The sequence below is a fragment of the Acinonyx jubatus genome, chromosome C1, assembly GCF_027475565.1.
Source record: "Acinonyx jubatus isolate Ajub_Pintada_27869175 chromosome C1, VMU_Ajub_asm_v1.0, whole genome shotgun sequence".
In the NCBI taxonomy this organism is placed as follows: Eukaryota; Metazoa; Chordata; class Mammalia; order Carnivora; family Felidae; genus Acinonyx; species Acinonyx jubatus.
The window spans coordinates 91,665,735-91,693,376 of NC_069381.1; the positions used below are offsets into that span (position 1 = coordinate 91,665,735).

General features: G+C 59.3%; 1 protein-coding gene across 5 annotated transcripts; it reads left to right on the top strand.

Annotated features, from left to right (window-relative positions):
• Positions 1–146: 146 nt before the first annotated feature.
• CELSR2 (cadherin EGF LAG seven-pass G-type receptor 2) lies at positions 147–27,461 on the top strand. 5 transcript variants are annotated; one of them, XM_027058411.2, is made up of 34 exons: positions 147–3,997; positions 8,345–8,992; positions 10,910–11,132; positions 11,547–11,662; positions 11,839–11,927; positions 12,312–12,469; positions 12,897–13,060; positions 13,214–13,339; positions 13,704–13,870; positions 14,151–14,438; positions 14,522–14,696; positions 14,931–15,072; positions 15,231–15,351; positions 15,751–15,934; positions 16,111–16,212; positions 16,851–16,945; positions 17,161–17,370; positions 17,854–18,037; positions 18,138–18,266; positions 18,353–18,533; positions 18,692–18,859; positions 18,958–19,084; positions 19,199–19,399; positions 19,762–19,936; positions 20,257–20,369; positions 20,500–20,579; positions 20,667–20,793; positions 20,884–21,006; positions 21,630–21,757; positions 22,200–22,288; positions 22,394–22,588; positions 22,717–22,887; positions 23,035–23,269; positions 26,377–27,457. In XM_027058411.2, exons 1-34 carry the CDS (start codon positions 652–654, stop codon positions 26,660–26,662), a joined length of 9,066 nt encoding a protein of 3,021 aa, XP_026914212.1. In that variant the 5' UTR covers positions 147–651; the 3' UTR covers positions 26,663–27,457. The 5 variants fall into 5 exon arrangements, with proteins under 5 accessions (XP_026914212.1, XP_014931195.2, XP_026914214.1 ...); XM_015075709.3 differs by lacking the exon at positions 26,377–27,457 and adding an exon at positions 23,590–25,337; XM_027058413.2 differs by lacking the exon at positions 26,377–27,457 and adding an exon at positions 23,733–25,337.
• Positions 27,462–27,642: the final 181 nt, after the last annotated feature.

A 27,642-nucleotide genomic window follows, 5' to 3' on the forward strand; every position in this document is an offset into this window, starting at 1 on the left:
GGTGCCTAGGAGGGCGCCGGGTGGGGCCCACCTCCTTCGGTGCGGCTGGCGTTGCCGCTTTAAGGCGGCGGCGGCGCGAGCAGGTCTATGGTAATGAGCCGCCGCCGCCGCGGCTGCCGCCGCCGCTCTGCAGAGCTCGCCCGCCCGCCGGGGAGGCGAGGGATCGTGGTGGGGCTGGGCCCTTGGCCGCAGAGACAGCAACAGCCTCGGCGGGGACGCGGGGCGCGAGCGAGTGGCGCGGGGCAGTCGAGGACGGCCGGGGTCCGGGTGCGTAGCTCCTCGGGCTCAGGTGGGCGATCCCGCGGGGGCGAAAGGGGCACCTCGAGACTCGGGAAGTCGGCAGGGCCAGGGTCGCGCGGGGCCCGCGGGCGCAGGTGGCGAGAGCCGGGCGCGCAAGTGGAGGCGCGGCGCCAGCCAGCGGTGGTCGGGGTGACCCGGGCGCGGGCCGGGATCGGGGAGCGGTGCGAGCCCGGGTGCGTCGGAGAGCTCAGCGCCGGGCCCCGCCGAGGCAGCAAAGCGCAGGCCCGAGGGGCGCACGAGTGGCCCCCGGGGACTGGCGCCCCGGCCTGGGCATGAGGCGCGGCGGGGCCGGCTGGAGCCGGAGGAGGAGCCGCCGCCGCCGTTGACCCGGCCGGCCGGGAGCAGGGAGAGATGCAGAGCCGGGCAGCCCGCGCCCCCCTTCCAACGCTACTGCCGCCGCCGCCGCCGCCGCCGCCGCCGCCGCCGCCGCCGCTGCTGCTGCTGTTGCTGCTGCTGCTGCTACTGCCGACACTGCTGGGAGACCAAGTGGGGCCCTGTCGTTCCCTGGGGCCCGGGGGACGTGGCTCCTCAGGGGCCTGCGCCCCCGTAGGCTGGCTCTGTCCAGCCTCAGCCTCCAACCTCTGGCTCTACACCAGCCGCTGCAGGGATGCAGGGACGGAGCTGAGTGGCCACCTGGTGCCCCACCACGACGGTCTGAGGGTCTGGTGTCCAGAATCCGGAGCCCACATCCCCCTGCCGCCAGCGCCTGAAGGCTGCCCATGGAGCTGTCGTCTCCTGGGCATTGGAGGCCACGTGTCCCCCCAGGGCAAGCTCACCCTGCCCCAGGAACACCCATGCTTAAAGGCCCCACGGCTGAGATGCCAGTCCTGCAAGCTGGTGCAGACCCCGGGGCTCAGGGCAGGGGAAAGGTCAGCAGAAGAGTCCATGGGCGGGCGTTGGAAAAGGAATGTGAATACAGCCCCCCAGTTCCAGCCCCCCAGCTACCAGGCCACAGTGCCTGAGAACCAGCCAGCTGGTACCCCTGTGGCATCCCTGCGGGCCATCGACCCAGATGAGGGTGAGGCAGGCCGGCTTGAGTACACCATGGATGCCCTCTTTGATAGCCGCTCCAAACATTTCTTTTCTCTGGACCCGATCACGGGGGCTGTAACTACAGCCGAGGAGCTAGATCGTGAGACCAAGAGCACCCATGTCTTCAGGGTCACAGCACAGGATCATGGCATGCCCCGACGCAGTGCCCTGGCCACACTTACCATCTTGGTGACTGACACCAATGATCATGACCCTGTTTTTGAGCAGCAGGAGTACAAGGAGAGCCTCAGGGAGAACCTGGAGGTTGGCTATGAGGTGCTCACAGTCAGAGCCACAGATGGTGACGCCCCTCCCAATGCCAATATTCTGTACCGCCTACTGGAGGGCCCCGGTGGCAGCCCCTCTGAAGTCTTTGAGATTGACCCTCGCTCTGGGGTGATTCGAACTCGTGGCCCTGTGGATAGGGAAGAAGTAGAATCCTACCAATTGACAGTGGAGGCAAGTGACCAGGGTCGGGACCCCGGTCCACGGAGTGCCACAGCTGCTGTGTTCCTATCTGTGGAGGATGACAATGACAATGCCCCTCAGTTCAGTGAGAAGCGCTACGTGGTCCAGGTGCGTGAGGATGTGACCCCAGGGGCCCCGGTACTCCGGGTCACAGCCTCAGATCGAGACAAGGGCAGTAATGCCTTGGTGCATTACAGCATCATGAGTGGCAACGCTCGGGGACAGTTTTACCTGGATGCCCAGACTGGAGCTCTGGATGTGGTGAGCCCTCTTGACTATGAGACAACCAAGGAGTATACCCTACGGGTTAGAGCACAGGATGGTGGCCGCCCCCCGCTCTCCAACGTCTCTGGCCTGGTGACAGTGCAAGTCCTGGATATTAATGACAATGCCCCCATCTTTGTTAGCACCCCTTTCCAGGCTACTGTGCTGGAGAGTGTCCCTTTAGGCTACCTGGTCCTCCATGTCCAGGCCATTGACGCCGATGCTGGTGACAATGCCCGCCTGGAATACCGCCTTGCCGGGGTTGGGCATGACTTTCCCTTTGCCATCAACAATGGCACAGGCTGGATCTCTGTGGCAGCTGAGCTGGACCGGGAAGAGGTTGATTTCTATAGCTTTGGGGTAGAAGCCCGAGACCATGGCACCCCAGTGCTCACTGCCTCAGCTAGTGTCAGTGTGACCATCCTGGATGTCAACGACAACAACCCCACCTTTACCCAACCAGAGTACACGGTGAGACTCAATGAGGATGCAGCTGTGGGCACCAGTGTGGTGACAGTGTCGGCTGTGGACCGTGATGCCCACAGCGTCATCACCTACCAGATCACCAGTGGCAACACCCGTAACCGCTTTTCCATCACCAGCCAGAGTGGTGGTGGGCTGGTGTCGCTCGCGCTGCCATTGGACTACAAACTTGAGCGGCAATATGTGCTAGCTGTCACTGCCTCTGACGGCACACGGCAGGACACGGCACAGGTGGTAGTGAACGTCACTGATGCCAACACCCACCGTCCCGTCTTTCAGAGCTCCCACTATACGGTGAATGTTAATGAGGACCGGCCAGCAGGCACCACGGTGGTGCTGATCAGTGCCACGGACGAGGACACAGGTGAGAATGCCCGCATCACCTACTTTATGGAGGACAGCATCCCTCAGTTCCGCATTGATGCAGATACAGGGGCTGTCACCACCCAGGCTGAGCTGGACTACGAGGATCAAGTGTCCTATACCCTGGCCATCACCGCCCGAGACAATGGCATTCCCCAGAAGTCTGACACAACTTACCTGGAGATACTGGTGAATGATGTGAATGACAATGCCCCTCAGTTCCTTCGTGACTCCTACCAGGGCAGCGTCTATGAGGATGTGCCCCCCTTCACCAGTGTGCTGCAGATCTCGGCCACTGACCGTGACTCTGGCCTTAATGGCAGGGTCTTCTACACCTTCCAAGGGGGTGATGATGGAGATGGTGACTTTATCGTAGAGTCCACATCAGGCATCGTGAGAACGCTTCGGAGGCTGGATCGTGAGAATGTGGCCCAGTACATTTTGCGGGCATATGCAGTGGACAAGGGGATGCCTCCCGCCCGCACGCCTATGGAAGTGACGGTCACTGTGTTGGATGTGAACGACAATCCACCCGTCTTTGAGCAGGACGAATTTGACGTGTTTGTGGAAGAGAACAGCCCCATCGGGTTGGCCGTGGCCCGGGTCACAGCCACTGACCCTGACGAAGGCACCAATGCCCAGATCATGTACCAGATAGTGGAGGGCAACATCCCTGAGGTCTTCCAACTGGACATCTTCTCTGGGGAGTTGACCGCTCTGGTGGATTTGGACTATGAAGACCGGCCTGAATACATCCTGGTCATCCAGGCCACGTCGGCTCCCCTGGTGAGCCGGGCTACTGTCCACGTCCGCCTGCTTGACCGCAACGACAACCCACCAGTGCTGGGCAACTTTGAGATCCTTTTCAACAACTATGTCACCAACCGCTCAAGCAGTTTCCCTGGGGGTGCCATCGGCCGTGTGCCTGCCCATGACCCTGACATCTCAGACAGCCTGACTTACAGCTTTGAGCGGGGGAATGAACTCAGCCTCGTCCTGCTCAATGCCTCCACAGGCGAACTGAGGCTGAGCCGGGCATTGGACAACAACCGGCCTCTGGAGGCCATCATGAGCGTGCTAGTGTCAGGTAAGGAAGGGCCCAGGTGGTGTCAGGTGGGGGCGGCCATTGGAGGAGGCCCTGGGCAGCCATCCAGGGAGAAGCCTTGGACTCACCTCTCTGCCCAGAGGCTGGCACAGAGGTTGAGGGGTGAGAAGCAGCTTGGGAAGGAGCCCTGGGAATCCTGGCAGCTGGTGCAGGCCCCGCCTGCCACCCCAGGCTGGGCTGGGCTGCTTCGGTTGGCTGCCCCCTGCCTACCACCCTGTGACGTGGCAGGGCAAGTGTGGCGAGGCTGCCCTGGCTATGGCTGCCAAGAATTGTAAGAAAAAAAAAGAAAAGAAAAGAAAAAAGGCACGTGGAGGACAGGGGGGCCAGGAGAGCTGGGGGAGGGGTAGAGAGGACTGTGTTATGTGTGGGGCAGGGAGGTGAGCCGGTCCCCTCAGCACCCCTTCACGCCCGGCAGGGTATTCTTGTGATCTCATAACGGCCTTCTGACAGAGCAGAGGGCTGTGGGGCACAGGGTTGCCGCCGAGGGGTCAGGACCCTGCTGTCGGGCCTCTTCTGGCCCCTTCTGGCTCCCGGCTGAGCCCCAGACTGGCTGAGGGGGACTTTGTCTAGTGCATTCTTTTCCCTCCAGGCAGAAAGAGCCTGGCCTGGCTACCCCTTCAGAGCTCCCGCAGGAAGTGAAGCCAGAGCTCATTGTCTCTGTCCAAACAGACCCCACTGTCAGAGGCCATGGTTCGGGGTCCAGCTTGGGGGAGGGGCTGCGGTGAAGCCAGGGCCAGGCTGAGGCCTCCTGGGCCGCCTTGCCACCCCGTGGACTCTTCTTAGGATGCTAGAGGCCTTCCTTGCGGTCTGTGACCAGCCTGGACTCAAGGAATGGGGTGTGGGGACCAGGATGAGCGAGGGGACTGGTGGTCTTTGAGGGTAGAGCCCCTGCTCCGGTGGGGAGAGAACAGAGTCCTGGGGCGTGGGAGCCTGGCCAGGACCCAGGCTAGGCATTCCTGCTGCTTGGCCAAGCGCTCAGCCTGCAGACTCCCTGGACAGAGGGTTGGGGGAGGAGAGTTGGGGGGAGGGGGGCGGCATTCTGTCTTCTCTGTCAGCTATGAGGAGTGATTGGCAGTGGCAGGGAGGGGGCCAGCCCCAGGTTGCCGAATCCTTTCCCCAAGCCTGGGAACAACTGGCACCCCCATGAGGGCCCCTTGTTAGAGACACCCTAGGGATGGATGGCCCAGGATACCCCATTCCAGACACATAAGGGAGGAGAAGAAAAGAGTCTGGCACCCCTCTGTTGCCACCTCAGGGAGTCTGGGCCTAGAGGGCAATGAAAGACCTGTGAGATGCAGGGTGTGGTCAGCCCCCTCCCCGCTCTGGGTCCTTCCTGGACAGATGCCTCCCCTGCCCTACTCCCTTAGGTGGCCACAGGAGCCAGGGGATAAGAGATTTTAGAGGTCATGGACAAGGCTCTGTGCCTCTTGAAGCTTCAGTTTCCCTCCAGGAGGAGGAAGTGAAGGGCTCGAGCTCCTGTATCCTGTACCCTTTTCTGCTGGGAGAAGCAAGCTGTGGGGAGGGATGGAAAAGAAGGGCCTCTGCTTCTTGTCCTCCCCACAGCCTGTCCTAGGCGAGTATGGCAGGACACTGAGGAGGCCCCACCCAGCCTTCAGGCTCCTACCTGGACAGAACCCCTGACCACAGCTCCCTGAGAACAGAAGGGAAGGCCTCAGGCTGGCCCTCCAGCCCTGGCCCCACCATGTCCCTTAAGCCCTGACCCTTGGAGGCAGTCACCACGGCAACCCCAAAGTTAAGGGAGGCTGGGGTGAGGGGGAACTGACTCCCACTGCCCCTTTGTTTTCCTTCTCTTGTTCTTTGTCTCTCTTTCTTACCCGCCCCTGCCCACGGGGCCCTCCTGCTCTGCCCCACTTCATTGCCCTCTCCTGATCTCCTGTGTAGCTCTCTCCTCCTTTCCCACTTTCTCCATTGCTGGCTCTTTTTCTGGGTCTTTGTTTTCCCCTGTTTGGTCTCCACGTTCATGCCCCTCTGACTTCCCTGCCTCTTGTCCCTGTGGCTGAAGCTGCCCCAGCTTGGGCTGGATGGCTCCTCTGAGGCCCCAATTCTCCCTGCCTCTTTCTTACTCTGCTGGAACACACAGGAACTCTTGTGCATGGTCTGGTCAGCTCCCAGAGCGGCAGACCCCCACCCACTCCCCCTCCAGGCCTACCGCTTCCACTGGCACATCTGCCAGGGGAAGACAGGTTTGGAGTCTGATTCTGCCACAGTCTGGGACCTGGGACCCCTGTTCCCACCCTGCCTTGACACCTGAGGGGTGACCTAGGTCAAGGCAAGGGAGAGGAACAAAGAGGAAGGACTGAGCAGTAGGTTGACTGCTGGGGATGAGGGACAACAGAAGAGGGGGCAGGTGGTCACAGATGGTAGACCAGATGGGAAGCAACAGAGACACATTGGGTGAGGGGCATGGGCGGGGCCTGGGACGGCAGTGGGGAGACACAGGGAGGAGTGCTTGTTCCTGGGGCTGAGTGGTGGTGAGGTTTCTCTTGCTCACTGGCTTTGACTGCCCCCTCCGCTCCCTAATCAGTTAGGGGCTCTGTGTGGACTCTTTGGCAGCTTTCTGCCTGGAAGGACTATCCCATCAAGGAATCACTGGGCAGAGGCACCAAGTGCCTGAGAGCCCTGTGCCAGCTCCCCACCTCAGTGCAGGGTGGTCTGAAAGAGGGAGAAAAGTAGAGCCTGAGGTCATAAATCTGGGCAGGCCTCCTGGACTAGGTGAGCTTGGGGCAGGTTAGAATAGTAGGAGGACTGTGGGTAGGCCAGGTGGGAAGGCACAGTGTGTTCGGTAGCTCTAGACGAGAGTAGGAGGAGCAGAAGTGGGGAATGACAGGCAAGCTTGCTGGTGAGAGCAGGCAGGCTTTGGCAGTCTCTGCGATGAGGCTGGAGGGCAGGTGGGTGGACCAAAGCCATGGCTGAGATGGGTGTCTGCCTTCAGCCTTCCCTGGCTGAGCTGAGCTGCCTGGTGTAGTTAGCCACCTCCCGTAGGTACGGCAGAGAAGCAGAATCTATTGCCAGGTCCCTCCCCTAATCCCACCCCACCCCAGAAACACCATCTTCTGCCCTGTTCCCACTAGGGGTTCCTTCTTAATGTCAACTCAGGGCCCCTCCTGCTGTTTAAAAGATCATTTCCTCACTATGGAGACATCAGCATCTTAGCATTTACCGAACACCTACTATGTGTAGGACATTGTAGTAAATTTAAAAAATGAATACCCTTTACAGCCCTGCCAAGCCATTTCCTCCTCCCCACTGGCCTCCAGCTTTCATTTTCGAACTAAATAAAATCCAATGTCACGTATATGTGCGTTCAGGTGTGCATGGTATTTCTGGGCTTAGAGTGTGGGTGGAGTGAGACACTAGAGTGTGTTAGCACCTAGCTGTTTATAAGTGAGTGTGTGGCCTGCAGGTGTAGCAAGCATTTGGGTGCAATGCAGTGAGCCAAGCAGGCGATGAATAGCTAGAGGCCCAAGGCCGGAGGGGAGATCAGCCTAGTGGGGCTTTTCTGGGGTTTCAGGTTGGAGAGCTGCCCAGGCCCTTCCATCTCTGCCCCCCACCCCCATCTCTCACAGCATCAGGGCAATGGGTGGTGCAGCCCCTGGAAAGGTGGCTCAGCTGGATTTCCTGGGGTGAGGCCTCCCCAGGCTATCTTCAGCAGCCCAGAGAGTTGGGCGGGAAGAATGCTTTGTGTGGGGCGTTGCTATGGGGATAGCAGGCCTGCGCCCAAGCAGCCATGGGGCTCAGTGGGAGGGGGACTGGGTGGCCCACTGACCCAGTTCACCCCTCACTCTGCCTCGGTGCGGGAGGAGGGAGCACAGCCAGGGTCAGGGTTATGGTAGTGTCGAGGTATAGAGGCTGAGGGGGTAGGATGATCATTTTTGTGGGTATCTCATGGTGCTCTGGGCCCTGTAGAAAGGTAAGAAATAGGCAAAATTGGGTTCTTGTGCAGGGAAGTTCCGAATTTGGTGTAAGAGAGTAAGAGTCATGGCTTGGACAGGGAAAGGTGCACAAACATTAAAAGACATGCCGTTCTTCACAGTGCAGGGTTTTTGTAAAGTATGCAAAGAGAACTTGTAAAAAATGGAATCACCTTAAGTGTGGGTGGGGGCCGATCCAGCAAGGTGTGACTTCCCTACATGTAGTCTCTTAGGCACTTTTTGCCACTGTGGCAACTGGGCAATTCAGTAGCGTGTGGGCTGGATTTCGGCTCCCGCTCCCTTCTTGGGGTGCTCCTGCCCAAGGTTAGGTCTCCGGCTTGGCACCCCTGCCCTCCCAGCCCTGTGCCAGGTCCTGACCCATGTCACTTATCCGCAGACGGCGTGCACAGTGTTACTGCCCAGTGCGCACTGCGTGTCACCATCATCACGGACGAAATGCTCACGCACAGCATCACACTGCGCCTGGAGGACATGTCGCCAGAGCGCTTCCTGTCCCCCCTACTGGGTCTCTTCATCCAGGCGGTGGCCGCCACGCTGGCCACACCCCCAGACCACGTGGTGGTCTTCAACGTGCAGCGGGACACCGACGCCCCCGGTGGCCACATCCTCAATGTGAGCCTGTCGGTGGGCCAGCCGCCTGGGCCGGGGGGCGGGCCGCCCTTCCTGCCCTCCGAGGACCTGCAGGAGCGTCTGTACCTGAACCGCAGTCTGCTCACGGCCATCTCGGCGCAGCGCGTGCTGCCCTTCGACGACAACATCTGCCTGCGCGAGCCCTGCGAGAATTACATGCGCTGCGTGTCGGTGCTGCGCTTTGACTCCTCCGCGCCCTTCATCGCCTCCTCCTCGGTGCTCTTCCGGCCCATCCATCCCGTTGGGGGGCTGCGCTGCCGCTGCCCACCCGGCTTCACGGGCGACTACTGCGAGACCGAGGTGGACCTCTGCTACTCGCGGCCCTGCGGCCCCCATGGGCGCTGCCGCAGCCGAGAGGGCGGCTACACCTGCCTCTGTCGCGACGGCTACACGGGTGAGCTGGAGGGGGTCGGGGGGAGGTATTCTGGAGGGCTAACGCTTCAGTGCAAGCACAGATCAGGCTAAGGACCGGGGCTGCCTCGTTCTTTTCCAGAATAAGGCAGGCACAGGTTACACTGGCCATCTGCAGATCCCACTTGCTCCTCTACAGCGACCTACTGGGGAGGGAGGAGAGGGGAGCCCACCTTCTCCCAGCACTCCCCACCCCCATCCCAGGCAGCGTAGTAAGTGAGGTCAGCGCCTGCTCTAGAGGCAGCCGGCTAGGGTTTATATTCCAGCTTTGCCACTAGTAGTAGTTGTGTGACCTCGGGCAAGTTACTTAACCTCTCTGTGTCTCGGTATTTTTAAATGGAGATGATAAATTGATTTACCTCACAGCGTGGTTGTCAGGATTAATGTAATTAACTTAATACATGTAAAGAGCCAGCCCTTGGAAGGTGTTGGCTGTGATTTAAGAGACCACTGGACTCAGGCGACTTGTTCTGAGTCTCACCTCACAGCTTGACTAGACCTGAGGCTGGGCCTGGAATCTGGTCTCCCCCACCACTGAGTGAGTTACCTTTTTGGGCTGCAGCCCATACTTTTCTTCCCAGGCGTTGAGAAGAAGGCATAGAAAAAACTGGAGGGGTTTGGGTGCGGGGTAGGGTTGTTTCAGAAGGTCTGTGTACCTTTGTGACCCTGAGCAGAATAGCTCCACCCCTGCGCAGGTGCTGGGAAAAGGGTCAGGCCTCCCAGTTGGCCTGTGACCTGGGTTTTTACACATCCCCTCCCCAGCCTCTGCTTTGTGCTCCTGACCCCGCCCTGCAGGCTCCTGTTTCTCCTCAGGACACCCCCTTCTCTCCTCCCTGGGCCCTTCCTTCCCAGATAGGTTAGGCCTACTCTCTCTCCTCCACAGCCATGCCCACTGGCTCTGCCAGCGTTGGCGGGCAGACCCCACCGCCTTTTTGCTGCATCTTCCTGCCCAGAACTTGCCAGACTTGACTCCTCTCAGTCTGCTGTGGGTGGGGGTGGAGGGGAGGGGAGGGCTTGGGGGATGGGAGGGGAGTCTTTGTCCAGGAGGATGGGGAGGGGGGCTTAGAGTAGGCGAACAACAGTTTCCATGGAAACAAGAGCCAGTCACTAGGCACAGGAGCTGAGAGCCTATCTCTAGAATCTGGGAATGGGGAGGGAGAGAAAGGGGTGGATTTTCCCATCTGATGTTGTTGGAATTTTCAGTTCCTCCACTGAAATCCTGGTCTGCTCCCAGGGCTCAGTTCCGCAATCTGTCAGCATCTCCCAAGTGCACAGAGGGCCTCCTTCTGGGCCCCAGGACTCAGGGCGGGAGTTCTCTGCCCCATTCCTGGGAGTCTCCAGCTTCCCCCACCCCTCACCCCCCACCCATAACTCTGACAACCGAAGTAGAAGCCTGGTCTCTTCCCCAGAGAGGGAAACTGATCTTGGCGCCTGGCAGAGACAAAAGCACCAGTGGGAGGGTGGGAGGAAGGGGGTTTGGCACCAGCCCTGGTGTTGTCCTGCAGGCTCTTTCCTCCATGCACATCCACCCCTGTGGGAACAGAACACCCCCAAGCTTGCTTGGAAGCCAGGACACCAAAGGCTAACTAGGACCTGGGCCTTATGACCAGAGACCCCGGCAGGCCTGTGCACTTGAGCCCCAAAAGGAGTACAGAAAGGCCTGGGAGCTTCAAGGAACTCGCAGGGGAGCAGTATAATGGGATGGTGGTGAGAATGGCACGGTGGGCCAGACACAACACCCCGGTTTCCTAGATCTCAGAGAAGGTGGGCACATGAAAGGAGGTGCAGATGCTTGGGAGAATTTGGGAGTGTTATGGGAGGTATCGCTGGGTGAGGAGCCGTCCCAGTTACTCTACCCTCTCAGGCACTTGATATCCGCCCTGGCTTTCCCCTTGCCCAGGTGAGCACTGCGAGGTGAGTGCCCGCTCAGGCCGTTGCACCCCAGGTGTCTGCAAGAATGGAGGCACCTGCGTGAACCTGCTGGTGGGTGGCTTCAAGTGTGACTGCCCATCTGGAGACTTCGAGAAGCCCTACTGCCAGGTGACCACGCGCAGCTTCCCCGCCCGCTCCTTCATCACCTTCCGTGGCCTGCGCCAGCGCTTCCACTTCACCCTGGCCCTCTCGTGAGTGGCTGGGCCCTGAGCTGGGGGGAGGGAGTGTGGCGGGAGCCTGGGGTGTCTCCCATTCTGCACGCAAGGCAAGAGGTCAGGCAGCGAAAGTGCTTGGAGCAGGTTGTTGGCAGAGCCAGCTCTGCACTTGAGAGTTGCTTGTGCGCTCTGCCAGCAGACGTTCCTCACCCGCCAGGGTCCACTTATCACTCTTCCTACCCCACTTTTGAGGGTGGGGAGTCAGGAGGTCAGGGTTCTGGTTTTAGTTCTGGTTTGGGCTCATCTTCCACGTTCCAGCTCCACAGCCCATAACCTTAGCCAAGTGTCAGCCCTCTGGAGTGTCCTGAGTAGGATCAGGGAGGGGCTAGTTAGGTGGCTGGGGTTAGGCTGGTGCCCCGCTCCCTGCCCCCATCTCCACCTCCTGCTCAGGTTTGCCACCAAGGAGCGCGATGGGCTGCTGTTATACAATGGACGTTTTAATGAGAAGCATGACTTTGTGGCCCTCGAGGTGATCCAGGAGCAGGTCCAGCTCACCTTCTCTGCAGGTGATCCCGGTTGCCCCATGTCCTTGCCCGTCTCCCAAAGGCCCTATGTGTCGTGGCCCCTGACCCCAAGCCACACGCCCTCCCAGCCCAACCTGGGCCCAGTCCCAACTGTGAGCACACCCTCCCCATTCCCAGCCCTCATCTGACGTCCCAGCTCACCTGGGTCCTTTCCCCAGGGGAGTCGACCACCACTGTGTCTCCATTCGTGCCCGGAGGGGTCAGTGACGGACAGTGGCACACAGTCCAGCTGAAGTACTACAATAAGGTGAGTGTGGGAGGGGGTCAAAGAGCTGGAGGGTTCTGTCCTTGGCTCAGGTGCTCAGATCTAGGTGGTGCTTCATCCAGGGGGGCTGGTAATGGGTGACACTTCTGATGGAAGGGGGGGGACGGGGGTGGGAACTTGCCACTTTGCCAGCGTGTCTCCCTTCCACCCGGCAGTACTAGATGTCCCCTGTCCTGTTAGACAGGCACACACTCCAGCAGACATTGAGGAATGCAGTCGAGCACATATGTCACGTGAACACACGTGTGCACACCTGTATATATGTGTGTACAGAGCGGTGTCAGCATGTGCTGGTGCCTTTGTGCCTGGCCCGTGAACCTAGTGGGCTTCTTGAACTGTTTCTCTTCTCTCCCCTCCCCTGTCCAGCCACTGTTAGGTCAGACAGGGCTCCCGCAGGGTCCATCTGAACAGAAGGTGGCTGTGGTGACCGTGGATGGCTGTGACACAGGAGTGGCCCTGCGTTTTGGAGCTGTCCTGGGCAACTACTCCTGTGCTGCCCAGGGTACCCAGGGTGGCAGCAAAAAGTGAGCAGGGGAGAGGGCTGAGGGATGGGGTGCAGTGTGGGGCCAGGCAGGGAGGGAAGGTTGAGACAGTGGGCCTCAGGGAGCCCTGAAATGGAAACCAATTCAGATGGCGGCATTCCCTCATCTTGCTTCCCTTAGCCCCTGCTCAGGCTTCTGCAGAGGTTTGGGTTGGGGAGCGGGAACGGCAAGGTTAGGCGATTAGGGCAGGGTCTCATGGAGCGGTCTGGGGGGTGCAGGGGGGATGGTGGGTGTGAGATGAGAGTGGCTCCAGGTTGGGATGCCCCGCTTTCTCTGTGCTTCCTCCAGGGCCCCTTGGGCTCCTGCCTGGGCCCTTCCCGCCTCTGGCCTGGTGGCAGGGAGAGGAGAGAAGGAAGAGCCAGAAGCTCCCCCGTTTTGCCTCACGTTGCCATCATTTCTGCTCCCCCAGGTCTCTGGATCTGACAGGGCCCCTGCTGCTGGGTGGGGTACCTGACCTGCCCGAGAGCTTCCCTGTCCGCACGCGGCACTTTGTGGGCTGCATGAGGAACCTGCAAGTGGACAGCCGGCACGTAGACATGGCTGACTTCATCGCCAACAACGGCACCGTGCCTGGTACGGGGACCCGGGGCAGGGGCAAGGCCAGGAACCCAGTGCAGAAAGGAGGGCTGGGCCTGGTATGGGGACATGTTGGGGGTTTCAGAGGCCCCTCCGGCTACAGGTTTTCTGTCTGGAGCCCCGACCCGAGCCCCTTTCTCTCCCGTCTAGGCTGCCCTGCCAAGAAGAACGTGTGTGACAGCAATAGTTGCAACAATGGGGGCACCTGTGTGAACCAGTGGGACGCGTTCAGCTGCGAGTGCCCTCTGGGCTTCGGGGGCAAGAGCTGTGCCCAGGGTAGGAGGGGCAGCCAGCAGAGGCTGAGGCCCGAGAGCTGTCAGCAATGCTGGGAACACTGGCAGGGTCGGGGCAGGCGCTGGGCAGGGCCCAGCCAGGCTGGGCTGTAGGTGGAAAAGCGTGTCTGGGCAGAGCCCTGAGAGGGTAGCACTGGAGACAAAGGGCCCAGTCAGAGGCAGGCCTGGGCACAGCATGGGGTAGGCGCAGGACAGGTAAATGCTCTGGAGGGTGGGGCCAACGAGGGGAGTGGGCACTAGGAGGGGCAGTGCCCTGCCTCCCACAGAGCCACCACCTCTGAGCATCATACCCCCTGGGGCACTTGGCTGCTCCACCCCTCAGAATCTGCCTTTATCTGCCTCCTCAGAAATGGCCAACCCACAGCGCTTCCTGGGCAGCAGCCTGGTGGCCTGGCACGGCCTCTCGCTGCCCATCTCCCAGCCCTGGCACCTCAGCCTCATGTTCCGCACACGCCAGGCCAACGGTGTCCTGCTGCAGGCTGTCACCAGGGGGCGCAGCACTATCACCCTGCAGGTGATGCAGGGAGGGGGTAGTGACCAGGGCTGCTGTAGCCTCCAGGGGGCTGGTCAGAGATGGCTGGGCGGGGTCTATTCTTGTCCCCAAGGAAGAGGCCGCTAGAGCTGTTTGTTGGATCACTGCTGCCATCTATTGGCCCCAAGGGAAAAAACACCTTTTCTTCTCTGGCCTCAGCTGGGCAGTAGGATGGGTTTGGTGGTCCAGGAAGGACGGCAGTGGGCTAGAAGAGATGATTAAGGCAGTCTGCTGACCCTCTTTTCTTTTCTCCTGCTGCCAGCTGAGGGAAGGCCATGTGGTGCTGAGTGTGGAGGGCACAGGGCTCCAGGCCTCGTCTCTCCAGCTGGAGCCAGGCCGGGCCAATGACGGCGACTGGCACCGTGCACAGCTGGCGCTGGGAGCCAGTGGGGGCCCTGGCCATGCCATCCTGTCCCTTGACTACGGGCAGCAGCGGGCAGAGGGCAACCTGGGCCCCCGGCTGCATGGGCTGCACCTGAGCAACATTACAGTTGGGGGAGTGCCTGGGCCAGCCGGTGGGGTGGCCCGCGGCTTCCGGGGCTGTCTGCAGGTGAGCCTTCTCCCCTGCCTCCCAGTCCTCACCACCTGGAGGCCTGCTCCACGGAGGGCCAATACAGCTTCCGTCCCTCCCAGGGTGTGAGGGTAAGCGAGACGCCCGAGGGGGTTAGCAGTCTGGATCCTGGCCGTGGGGAAAGCATCAATGTGGAGCCAGGCTGTAGCCTGCCGGACCCCTGTGACTCGAATCCGTGTCCTGCCAACAGTTATTGCAGTGATGACTGGGACAGCTATTCCTGTAGCTGTGATCCAGGTATGCTAGGGATCCAGGGAAATGGGGCAGGTTGGTGGGTACCCAGGGTCTCATTTCAGCTCTGCTGTGTGACCTGAGGTGGGTCATATGACCTCTCTGAGCCTTGTCTCCTGCACTGCAAAGCCACAGCTAGCTGGTATGATTCTCAGACTGAAAGGTGGTGGATGAAGGCAGGTTTGAAGAAAGTGCCAGGGGAGGGTGGGCTTTGAGTCTCTCTCATCCTTATGGTCCCAGGTTACTATGGCGACAACTGTACTAACGTGTGTGACCTGAACCCATGTGAGCATCAGTCCGTGTGTATCCGAAAGCCCAGTGCCCCCCACGGCTACACCTGCGAGTGTCCCCCAAATTACCTTGGGCCATATTGTGAAACCAGGTAAGTGGACCAGGGCATGACCGTTGCCTGTCTCTGGGGTGTTCCTCAGAGCACCATGAACCTGGGTGAGCCACAGCCACAGTCAGAAGGGCCACACAAGGCTGCACCAGACAAGGATGGCAGAGGGAGCTCATGTCCGTCTGGGCTCCTCTCTGCAGGATTGACCAGCCTTGCCCCCGAGGCTGGTGGGGACACCCCACGTGCGGCCCGTGCAACTGTGATGTCAGCAAAGGCTTCGACCCAGACTGCAACAAGACAAGCGGCGAGTGCCACTGCAAGGTGACAGCCCCCACCTGGCCTCCACAGTGGCCTCCTGGGCCCTTAAGTGGAGAAGGCCTTACTGCAGAGAGAGCTCAGGGCTGTGTGCCCTTGCTCTGACGGGGTGGACAAGTGGCCCCGTGCTCTGATGTGTCTGGGGTGTGGGGGACCCAGGATGGATACTCTACCAGTGAACTCTAGGCTGGCCTCACTGGTTGTTTGCAACCAGTTCTGACTGGTTGGCATCTCACTGACGGGCTAAACCGCAAATTGTTACCAGTTAAATATTTTGAATACCATTCCTGGGGGGACCTGAAGTCAGCGAGCCTCCCTCCAGAGGGGCCACAGCTGAAAGGATCCATGAGCATCCAGGAGAGAGAGCCTGAGCCAGTGACCCGCATCCTCTGTCCCCCCTCTCAGGAGAACCACTACCGGCCCCCTGGCAGCCCCACTTGCCTCCTCTGTGACTGCTACCCCACGGGCTCTTTGTCCCGCGTCTGTGACCCCGAGGACGGCCAGTGTCCATGCAAGCCAGGCGTCATTGGGCGCCAGTGTGACCGCTGTGACAACCCTTTTGCTGAGGTCACCACCAATGGCTGTGAAGGTGGGGCTCCCATGCTGGGTCGGTGGCTCTCCTGCTGTGTGCCAGGTCCCGATGTCCCAGGGATGCCAGGAGCAGGGGCTGGTTGCAGTCCTGAGGCTGCTGAGGGTGGGCTGGGAGCCTGAGCAGAGCTGCAGGGGGACAGCTACTCCTGGGTGACCCTGTGTGTTTCCTTGCAGTGAATTACGACAGCTGCCCACGGGCCATCGAGGCTGGGATCTGGTGGCCCCGTACCCGCTTCGGACTGCCTGCTGCTGCTCCCTGCCCCAAAGGCTCCTTTGGTAGGTGCTGGACTTGGCCTGTCATCACTAGGACTGGCTGCAGATCCCGGGACCTCTCTCTGGTCTCCAGGTCCTGGAGACTCCATGTCCCACACTGTTGCTCTGCTCCCAGGGTTGCCGGGATGAAGGGCACCTACATCCTGAATTCTTAACAAAAATGCTGAAACACCTGCCGTGTGCAGCCACAGTGACGGGTATAGAGATTCAAAGATGAATCACACAGGGTTCCTTCCTATCCTCAACTCACCGCCTGGAACAGGAATTATGCCACTAGAAAGGCAGTCTGGGGAGTAGGGGCTGTGGGGTGCTGTTCCAGGGGACCCAGCCCCAGTCTTGGTCCTTAGACTGAGATGATGAATAGAGTTCATAAGCAGAGAGTGGCAGAGAGCACAAGGTGCAGAGGGACAGCGATGTCTAGGGGCTTGAGGAGAGTGTGTGCCCTGTGCTCCTGCATCCTTGTTTGGGCCCGTCTTGCAGGGGTTTCTTACTCTTCTCATCTGGGCTGCAGGAGGGCAGGGCCCTTGTTTGCTTGTCTCCTGTCTCTGGCCCATGAGGTCCTGGCACCCGGGAACTCTGGCAGGTCCGGGAAGCATCCTGTATCTGTCCTGAGGCCTGCCATCTGGGCTTCCTTCCCCCAGGGACTGCCGTGCGCCACTGTGATGAACACAGGGGGTGGCTCCCCCCAAACCTTTTCAACTGCACATCAGTCACCTTCTCAGAGCTGAAAGGCTTTGTAAGTGAACCTCCTCTCTCCCCTCACTGCTGCTAGCTTTGAGAAAAGGGCTTTTGGAATTCCAGCCCCCAGGGTCCCCCCCACCGGGAGTGGCCATTTCTCCCTTTTCCTGAGGCCCTTTTACTCCAGAGTTCCAGTCCTGCCCTCTGGGGACCTCACTGCTATCCTCCTGTGCTGACCTCCCGCCATCCCTGTCCTGTCCGGCTCCATCCTAGGCTGAGCGGCTACAGCGGAATGAATCAGGTCTGGACTCGGGACGCTCCCAGCGGCTGGCTCTGCTTCTGCGCAATGCCACACAGCACACGGCTGGCTACTTTGGCAGTGATGTCAAGGTGGCCTACCAGCTGGCCACACGGCTGCTGGCCCATGAGAGTGCCCAGCGGGGCTTTGGGCTGTCTGCCACGCAGGATGTGCACTTCACCGAGGTGGGGCTTGGATGGGGCAGGGCTGGCTGGTTAGATGGGGGTCATGGTGAGTGAGCCCGTTTCTGGGGCAACCTGAGGGCTGAATGGGGAACACTCTCCATCCCTGCCTTTGGGGACTTCCCAGTTGGCATGAAGCCTCCGGGAGGTCCCTCGAGCCATGGAATTTAGAGCATCTCCTTCCAGCTCTTTTTCTAGTAAGGTGCTAACAGAAACTAACGTTTGTATTGGGGCCTGGCCTGACCAGGTTCCTCGGAGCAGAGGCCTTGCCCACCTTGCCAGGCTGGGGAGGAATCAGCATCTAGCCATGTGTGTGGGTCCAGACACAGGGCTTGGGAAGCTCCTAGTTCCAGAATGAGGAGGGAAGGTTTGAAGGAGCGGCATGGTTGGCGTGGGTAGCCAGGGCTGGTCGAGGCACAAGTGGGGCCCGGTGGTGGGGATGAGAAGGTATAGGGCTGCAGCCCACTGTGACCATGCTTACCCCAGAATCTGCTGCGGGTGGGCAGCGCCCTCCTGGACGCGGCCAACAAGCGTCACTGGGAGCTGATCCAGCAGACGGAGGGTGGCACGGCCTGGCTGCTTCAGCACTACGAGGCCTATGCCAGTGCCCTGGCTCAGAACATGCGGCACACCTACCTGAGCCCCTTCACTATCGTCACGCCCAACATCGGTGAGGCTGGGTCAGGGAAGGGGCTGTGGAAAGAGGCCCTGGCCAAGGTGGCTGTGCTGGGGCCCTGACCCAGGGTCTGACCTGTGATCCTTCTCCCTAGTCATCTCTGTAGTTCGCCTGGACAAGGGGAACTTCGCTGGGGCCAAGCTGCCTCGCTATGAGGCGCTGCGGGGGGAGCGGCCCCCTGACCTGGAGACGACGGTCATTCTGCCTGATTCTGTCTTCAGAGGTCAGTGGGGAGCCAGAGGGTGGGTCAGGGGCCAGGCTGGGGCATCTGTGCGGGGCCCAGCTGAGTGGACAGTGTCCCGGTCCCAGAAACACCCACCGTGGTCAGGCCCGCGGGCCCTGGAGAGACCCAGGAGCCAGAGGAGCTGGCTCGGCGTCAGCGGCGGCACCCAGAGCTGAGCCAGGGTGAGGCTGTGGCCAGCGTCATCATCTACCGCACCCTGGCCGGGCTGCTGCCCCATAACTATGACCCGGACAAGCGCAGCCTGAGGTGAGCAGCTGAGGAGACGGGGTGGGTGGGATGCAGGTTGGGCGGGTGAGTGCTGAGGCACAGAGAGGCCAGGGGTCGGGGCATGTCCAACTGATGATGGGTGTTCCCTCAGCCACGGGACTGCCATAGTGACTGTGTACCTGCCTGTTCTTCATCAGAGTCCCCAAACGCCCTGTCATCAACACGCCGGTGGTGAGTATCAGCGTCCATGACGATGAGGAACTTCTGCCCCGTGCCCTGGACAAGCCAGTCACGGTGCAGTTCCGGCTGCTGGAGACGGAGGAGCGCACCAAGCCCATCTGTGTCTTCTGGAACCATTCCATCCTGTGAGCCTAAACTGCCCTTCCCCCAAGGCTTTGGGCGGAGAGCCAAGCCCCTGGGTGCCTTACACTCCTGGTCCCCTGCCCCTGCCTCCCTCGTGCAGAGTCAGTGGCACAGGTGGCTGGTCAGCCCGAGGCTGTGAGGTCGTCTTCCGCAACGAGAGCCACGTCAGCTGCCAGTGCAACCACATGACGAGCTTCGCTGTGCTCATGGATGTGTCCCGGAGAGAGGTTGGACCCCCAGGGGGCAGCCACGGAGCTAGGGGTGGGAGCCCAGGGCACTGGGCTGGATTCTTAGGCCCTGCCCTTCCTAATTCTCCTGGCCTCTTGCCACCTGCTCTGCAGAATGGAGAGATCCTGCCGCTGAAGACACTGACATATGTGGCCCTAGGGGTCACCTTGGCTGCCCTACTGCTCGCCTTCCTCTTCCTCACTATCCTGCGTGCCCTACGCTCCAACCAGCATGGCATCCGACGGAACCTGACTGCTGCTCTGGGCCTGGCCCAGCTGGTCTTCCTCCTAGGAATCAACCAGGCTGACCTCCCTGTAAGATTTCTCCCCTCACCCAGAGACCGTCCACAATTTCTAGTCCTATGAAACTTCCTATAGTCCTCCCCAGCTCCCCAGTCTCTGCTTCTGCAGCAAGAACTCAGAGCCCAGCCCAGCACCCAGCCCATGGTTTCGTCTTCTCCAGCTCCCCCTCACCTTCCCCTACCGCGCCCCCCTCTGCCGCCTCCCCCACCAGCCTCCCCGCCCCCCAACCCCCCCCACCCCCCCCCCACCAGCATCCTAGGAGTACCTTCCTCTGGCCCACACTTCCCAAAGCACCACCTTACACCCAGGCCCTTCCCCTGACAAGACACTCTGGGTGTGCCCTGGTCACTGACCAGGCATGGCTGGGCCCCCAGTTTGCTTGCACAGTCATCGCCATCCTGCTGCATTTCCTGTACCTCTGCACCTTCTCCTGGGCCTTGCTGGAGGCCTTGCACCTGTACCGGGCACTCACTGAGGTGCGCGACGTCAACGCTGGCCCCATGCGCTTCTACTATATGCTGGGCTGGGGTGTGCCTGCCTTCATCACAGGTACCTCCCACCCCCTTCCCGGGCCTGAGGTTCTGCATCCCTAGGCCCTGGGTCCACCTTCATGCCACATTCTCCCCACCCACATCCCAGTCCCAGAGGCCCCATACCCCCATGACCCAGGCTGAGTTCTCCGTAGGCATGCCTCTCAGTCCTTGAGGCTCCCCACCAGGGGCTGGGTCCCCCATCCTGGACAGGTCAGCATGGACACATGGTGGGTGGAACCCTTTGTCCTCTGCACCTGGCCCTGTGAGCCCATTTGACACCTGACTGGTGTCAAGGCCCTACCACCCCTTCCCCTGCTGTTGTCACCATACCCCCAGGTCTAGCCGTGGGCCTCGACCCTGAGGGCTATGGGAACCCTGACTTCTGCTGGCTCTCCATCTATGATACGCTCATCTGGAGTTTTGCTGGCCCTGTGGCCTTTGCTGTCTCGGTAGGTGCTAGAAAGTGGGCTGGGGGTGAGCAGGCTGAGTGTGTCCCCATTTAGGAATGGGGAAACTGCTGGGCCCCCGCAGAGTTGAGTAGAAGCTGTCTGTCCCCTGATGATCGCCCTCCCCTGCTAGATGAGTGTCTTCCTGTACATCCTGGCAGCCCGCGCCTCCTGTGCTGCCCAGCGGCAGGGCTTTGAGAAGAAAGGCCCTGTGTGAGTATGGGGTGTGGGTGCCTGGGCAGTGGGCAGGCATCGGTGTGGGAGGCCTCCTGGCTGGGCTCACAGCCTCCCCCTCTCCAGCTCAGGCCTGCGGCCTTCCTTCGCTGTTCTCCTGCTGCTGAGCGCCACGTGGCTGCTGGCATTGCTCTCTGTCAACAGTGACACCCTCCTCTTCCACTACCTCTTTGCTGCCTGCAATTGCATCCAGGTACCTGGCCCAGGCCCATGGAGATGGGGGTGTGAGGCTTGGCCATGGGGTGCCCGATTCCGCACTTAGCTGCTGCCTCTCGCCTGCCAGGGCCCCTTCATCTTCCTCTCCTACGTGGTGCTTAGCAAGGAGGTCCGGAAAGCACTCAAGTTTGCCTGCAGCCGCAAGCCGAGCCCTGACCCTGCGCTGACCACCAAGTCCACCCTGACCTCGGTGAGGGAGCCAGGGATCAGGGACGTGGGATCAGGGAGATCTGGGGCAGAGAGGAAGAGGCAGAAGGCCCAAGGAGCTTGTTCTCTGTGCTTTTTGCCCCGCTTTTTCTTCATCCTTACATCCTTTCCTGGAAGGAGGAAGGGGTGGTGAAATGCTATGTGTGGCCTGGGAAGAGGGGGACACGGGGGTAGGGAGGAAGGTTTTGACTCAGAAGAGTTGGGTGTAGAGCTAGGAAGAGTAAGGTGAGGAAGTGACCAAGACAGGTGACCCAGTCACGGATGCCCAACATCTGAGAATCCCTCGTGGATCTTGGTAGATTTTCTGTGTCCAGCACATTCTCAGGAGATAATTCCTGGTACCATTTTTTACCAGGAAGCCCTTATATAGCTGAGTCCAGGGTACTTGGCGTGCACAGGGCTGGCCCAGGTACGGCAGAGCTATGGCTACTACCAGGCCCTGATATGGGAGTGGTGGGGGGAGCGGAGATGTGGGGCCTCTCTCTTTCAGACCTGGGCGTGTAGGTGGTAGAACTTAGGGCAAGCTCCCTCGTCCCTTCTGCTCCCCGTCCTGGGGCCACCCCGGCCTGCTCCTCGTACCTACTGACCTCTCCATTCCATGCCTAGTCCTACAACTGCCCCAGCCCCTATGCAGATGGGCGACTCTACCAGCCGTACGGAGACTCAGCAGGCTCTCTACACAGTGCCAGCCGCTCGGGCAAGAGTCAACCCAGCTACATCCCCTTCTTGCTGAGGTGAGCCCTGGTGACGGGGGCATCCACAAGGAGAGAAGAGTGCTGTGCCTGCTGGAAACCAGGCCAGCCACCTGCTGGGAGTTGAATAGCGTACTTGGTGGCTAGCTGACTGGTGGCAGCTTAAATTAGAAGCAGGAGGGGGGGTGCCTGGTGGCTCAGGCCGGTTGAGCGTCCAACTTAGGCTCAGGTCATGATCTCATGGTTCGTGCGTTTGAGCCCTGCGTCGGGCTTCGTGCTGACAGCCTGGAGCCTGCTTGGGATTCTCTGTCTCTGTGCCCCTCCCTCATGTGTGCACGCACTCTCTCTCTCTCTCAAAATAAATAAATTAAAAAAGAAGTAGGAGGGGCATGGGGCAGGAACAGGGAAACGAGAGAGAGAGAAAAGAACGGGACACTAGGCAAAGGGCTGGGCTGACCCTTCTAACATGGCCTTGTCTTCTCAGGGAAGAGTCCACACTGAACCCTGGCCAAGGGCCCCCTGGCCTTGGGGACCCAGGTAGCCTATTCCTGGAAGGTCAAGACCAGCAGCATGGTGAGAACAGAAGCCCCTGATGGCCGGTGGGGGGCAGCTGCCTGGCTTTTGTGGAGGGTGTGCAGAGGCAGGTTGGTCAGCCGTGATTTCTCCCCCACCTCCCAGATCCTGACACAGACTCTGACAGTGACCTGTCCCTGGAAGATGATCAGAGTGGCTCTTATGCCTCTACTCACTCATCAGACAGTGAGGAGGAGGAAGAGGAGGAGGAGGAGGAGGCCGCCTTCCCTGGAGAGCCAGGCTGGGACAGCCTGCTGGGGCCTGGCGCTGAGAGACTGCCCTTGCACAGTACCCCCAAGGGTGGGCCGGCGCCAGGGCTTTGGCCTTTGAAGGGGGCAATGGGAGGGCAAAGGGCCTGGAATTCCTAGGGTAGTGAGTTCCTAGCTGTCTGTCTTCTCTGGGCCTTATCAACTTCCTTTCTCCACCAGATGGGGGCCCAGGGTCCGGGAAGGCTCCCTGGCCAGGAGACTTTGGGACCACAGCAAAGGAGAGTAGTGGCAATGGGGCCTCTGAGGAGCATCCTTGGGAGAATGGAGATGCCCTGCCTCGGGAGGGGGCCCTGGGCCCCCTTCCAGGCCCTTCTGCCCAACCTCACAAAGGTGAGCAGGGCATGCCCAGCTGCCATGCTCCCCCATTTGGCAACCTCACAACTCACCTTTGCCCCGTGGCTGGTAGGGCTCTCTAGGGCAGTCCCATGAGCCTACCACTTGTTCCTCATGGCGCCTGCACCCCCTCTCCCCCCACAGGCATCCTCAAGAAGAAGTATCTGCCCACCATCAGTGAGAAGAGCAGCCTCCTACGGCTGCCCCTGGAGCAGGGCACAGGGTCTTCTCGGGGCTCCTCAGCCAGTGAAGGCAGCCGGGGCGGGCCCCCTCCCCGCCCTCCACCCCGGCAGAGTCTCCAGGAGCAGCTGAACGGGGTCATGCCCATCGCCATGAGTATCAAGGCGGGCACAGTGGATGAGGACTCGTCGGGCTCCGAGTGAGTGAGGCTGGCTGGGTGGGACCGGGCGCAGCCCCTCAGAGGCCCGGCTGGGCTCACAGCTGCTTCCAGGCCTCGCCAGGCTGCTCTGGCAGGCGGTCGGGGGACGGATGGGCTGGCCAGCTGCCTTACTGTGACATGCCCACAGACCATGGTGCCCCATGGGGTCAGCTCAGCCCGCATCGGGCAAAGTGAGGGAGGGTGGGGAGCTGGGGTTGCTTTTCTGTTTCCTTCTCCTGGTGGAAGCTTCTCCCTGTCTTCTCTGCTCCGACTAACCCCCTGTCTGCCTTTTCTGTCACTTTCCTTTCCTGCCTCTCCAGATTTCTCTTCTTTAACTTCCTGCATTAACCCTGGGCCGGTGGTTCCTACACCCTGAGGCTCCCTTACCTTCCCCAGCTGCACTCATGCCCCCACTCCTGTCTTGTGCTCTATCCTGCCCTTGCTCCCCACCGCCTGCCCGCAGCAGCGACGAAACATCCATCTGAGGAGCCTGGGCCTTGCCGGGAGGGGCGCCCACCCCTCCCAAGGCCATCTAGTGCCAACTCCCTCCCCCACCATCCCCTTCACTGCACTTTGGACCCCTGGGGCCAACATCTCCAAGACAAAGTTTTTCAGAAAAGAGGAAAAAAGAATTTAAAAAAGGATCTCCACTCTTCATGACTTCAGGGATTAATTTTTTTTATATGCTGGAAACTGACTCCCCTTTCCCTTCCCAAAGAGGATAGGACCTCCCAGGATACTTCCCAGCCTCTCCTCAGTTTCCCATCTGCTGTGCCTCTGGGAGGAGAGGGACTTTTGGGGGGCCTGCCCCTCATTTGCCATCACCAAAAGGAAAGGACAAAGCCACATGCACCCAAGGGCATCAAGCTCTGCAGGCTGCACCCTGGCAGGCCTCAGTATGGTGAGGGCGTCAAGGTGGAGGGCACTCCTCACTCTGCCTGTGCTGCCCCTCCCAGGAACTGAAAAAAGCCCTGTCTGGCGAGGGGGCAGAAGGACTCCATGCCCCCAGACCCCCAAATGCTGCATGAACACATTTTGAGGGGAACCCGTGCCCCTGGGCGGCGGCCGGGCCACCCCAGCCCCTCCTCTCTCCCTGGACTCTGGCCACGCGCTGCAGTCCAGGCGTTTGCTCAGTTCGCTGACCCAAAAGTGCTTCATTTCCCTGCCCGACCCGCATGGGGAAGGCCAGTCGTGTGTTAAGTTGCGCTTCTTTGCTGTGGTGTGGGTGGGACGGGGAGGAAGAGTAAATCCAGGGCTGGCTCAGTCGCCCCCAGACGTCTCAAGCACAGGTCTCAAGCCTGGGTTCTGGTGTCCACTCACCTACCCACCCGAGATCAGACAAATCCCACTTTGTCTGACCTGCTGTGGCCTCTGAGACATGTTCTATTTTTAACCCCTTCTTGGAATTGGCTCTCTTCTTCAAAGGACCGGGTCCTGTTCCTCTTTCTCTCCCTGTCCCACGCCCACCCCCAGCTCCCTGCGAAGAGAGAGTTAATATATATTTTATTTATTTGCTTTTTGTGTTGGGATGAGTTCGTGTCTGGTCCCAGGGGGTCTGATGTGGCTGTGACAGGTTGGGTGTGTACCCAGCAATCCTGGCGTGGGGGCCTGAGGCCCTTCCCCTGCTCCAGGCTGTCATCTCCTGCCTCCTCTCCTCCGGCCTCCTCAGTTTTGCCAACTGCAATTCATTTGAGTTACTGTTTATGCTAAGCATGTACTCCTGACTTGTCACTGACTTTCCTCTGGAGCAGGTGGCTAGAAAAAGAGGCTATGGGTGGGGGAAAAAAATGTTTCTGTTCTCACTTGTAAGGCTGGTTTTTGGCTTTTCTGCCATGGATTCTCCCCCTGACCTCTCCCCTCAGCAATTCCTGCAGAGGGTTAAAAATTTAACTGGTTTTTAACTACTGATGACTTAAACAACACAAAGATGCTGGATGCTAACTTGATACTAACCATCAGATTGTACAGTTTGATTGTTACTGTAAATACAGTAGGGTTTTGTGTTTGTTTTTTTCATTTCCCCATACTACTGAATAAACTATAGCTCTGTGCGGGTTGAGCACTGTCATCACGTGCTTCTCTGTGGTACCCTGTCCTTCCAGAGGGCAGCTCTGGAAAACAAGAGCAGGCAGGGCCCTAGGTGGGCCAGGAGGTCAGGGGACTCAGATGCCAAGCAGCCGATGAGCTAGTCCCTCTACCAACACCCCAGCAGTAGCCAAATAGCCTCATCAGCACAGAGCCCATGTTCTGGCATGTCCAAGGAAGATGCGGCAGGTGGCAGGACGGTTTCCTTTTCACCAGGATAGGAGGGACTTGTGTGGCTGGAGAGGCTGCAAACAGCAGGCAGGTTTCCGGTCCAGTCGCTCAGGGGCTGAGTCCTGGGGACAGAATTCAGGAGGCAGGGAGGGCAGAGTTGAGTGGCTGAGTGGCTGGTAGGAATTCAAAGCTCAGTGACTACGTACCTCCTGACCACTTCTCTGGGCCATGTTGTGTGTTTTGCCATTGGAAATGAAGCAGCAATTCACACTCAAGCCAACTACATGTTCTGCAACATTACTTCTCTTCCCAAGTTTTGTATTTTCTTCAAAGGTCTGTTCAGCAAACTAGTTAGGGAGTTAACATGGGGGCACTAGAGGGTGCGTAGTGATTAAGAGCACAAGCCCTGGGCACCAGACTGAGTGACTTAATTTCTTTGCCTGCAAAATGAGGATGGTAAGAACATCCGCCTAATTGAGCTTTGATGAGACTTAAATGAGTTAGCACATGTAAGGCGCTTAAAACAGTTCACAGTGCATAGTAAGAGGCCAGTAAATGTTGGCTTCCCTCATTGCTGCTACTGGGCAGGGGCGGGGTTAGAGAGCATAGACAACTAGAATGGCGGACCTGAAGGGAAGGAAGCAGGTAGCTGAACAAGGAAGGCAGCTGTGGCAGGTGGGCCTCCTCCCTCGCTGGCACTGCCTACTGAATGTTGCTTAAGCCGGCTTGGGGCGGGATGGGGGTGGGGCAGGATGGGGGCGGGGTGGGTGGGGATGGGGTGAGGTGGGGGTTATGAAATTCAAGACTGACCGAGAGCAAAAGGAACATGCCTTGTCCTTTCCGGCCACCAGGTGGCAACAGCACATGGGTCTGCGGCTGGTTTTGTCTCCCAAGCTACACACACGTGCCATCTGCTGGCCACACCTAAGTGCTTGCCTGGGCATGCCGACCTTCCAGCGCTTCTGCCAGAGCCGGGAGTCACCAACAGGCCCTGCTCGCCAGACACACGCGCAGGACACAGCTGGGGAACACACCTCAGGTTTTCTGGCCTCTGCCAGATTTCTCCAGAGCCAAATACTCAAGTGTGTTTCCACATCTCCTCCCCCAACTCAATTCTTGGAATCCCAGAGGCTGTAGGAGTTGCTGACAGAGGCTCAGGGAGAGGGGTGAACATCTAGGCAGCTGTCACTGTGATATAGGTGAAATGTGTTACATGAACTTTAAGATCGGCCATAAAAAGAAGACAGCAGTGGAGGGCCTCTGTCTGGGGAAGGGCATTTCAGTGCCTATGTAGGGTGCTTGTGGGCATATGTATGTGGGGGGCAGGGGACACCAGCTGACACTCCACTCCCTCTGCCCAGTTGCCTACTGCCTTCCTTAAGTCACAGCCTAGCCTTCTAAGAGGGAAGTTCTCTCAAAACTCACAAGGAATTGAATTGGTTCTGGTTGCAAGAGTCAAAGGCTGTGAGTCAAAGGCTTGGCGAAATCTGTTAAATGAGTCTCATTCATTCAACAACCCCCCACCATCTTGCACTCAAATTTATTTTTTCAATAAATAAATGAAATTCTCTGCCACATACAAATGACAACACTAGGCACTAAAACCTAGTGCCAACCCTCACGTCTAGGAGGGGACATAAGAGAACACCAACAATATCTAATGATATACGTGACGAGGTGTTCCAGTATCTTCTACTGAAGCAGTCAGTGAAAGTGAATACCAGGGGACCCATCAAAGGGTCCCCTCATCTCAGTACCTCAGGCTAGATGATGAGGCATTCTCAGAAGGCTCCATTCTCCGGGTGCCCGAGTGGCTTAGTAGGTTGAGTGTCCAAACTCGATTTTGGCTCAGGTCATGATCTCATGGTCTGTGGATTTGAGCTGCGCATTGGGCTCTTCCCTGACAGAGTGGAGCCTGCTTGGGACTCTCTCTCCCTCTCTCTCTCTGACCCTCCCTCGCTCCCACTCTCTCTCGCTCTCTTTCAAAATAAATAAACTTAAAAAAAAAAAAAAGGGCTTCATTCTCTTGCCAGGAAAGGACACCCAAACTTAGCAAGCTTAGGATATAAATAATTGACCAAGACCCTTGATAACCTCACATAGTGTGAATCAAGCTA

Bases quoted from the DNA above. Each gene is read 5' to 3' on its own strand.
- CELSR2 (XM_027058411.2), top strand. From the start codon at position 652: ATGCAGAGCCGGGCAGCCCGCGCCCCCCTTCCAACGCTACTGCCGCCG. The intron at 8,993-10,909 runs GTGAGCTGGAGG...CCCCTTGCCCAG, and splicing joins CTGTCGCGACGGCTACACGG to GTGAGCACTGCGAGGTGAGT. The intron at 13,061-13,213 runs GTACGGGGACCC...TCTCCCGTCTAG, and splicing joins CAACAACGGCACCGTGCCTG to GCTGCCCTGCCAAGAAGAAC.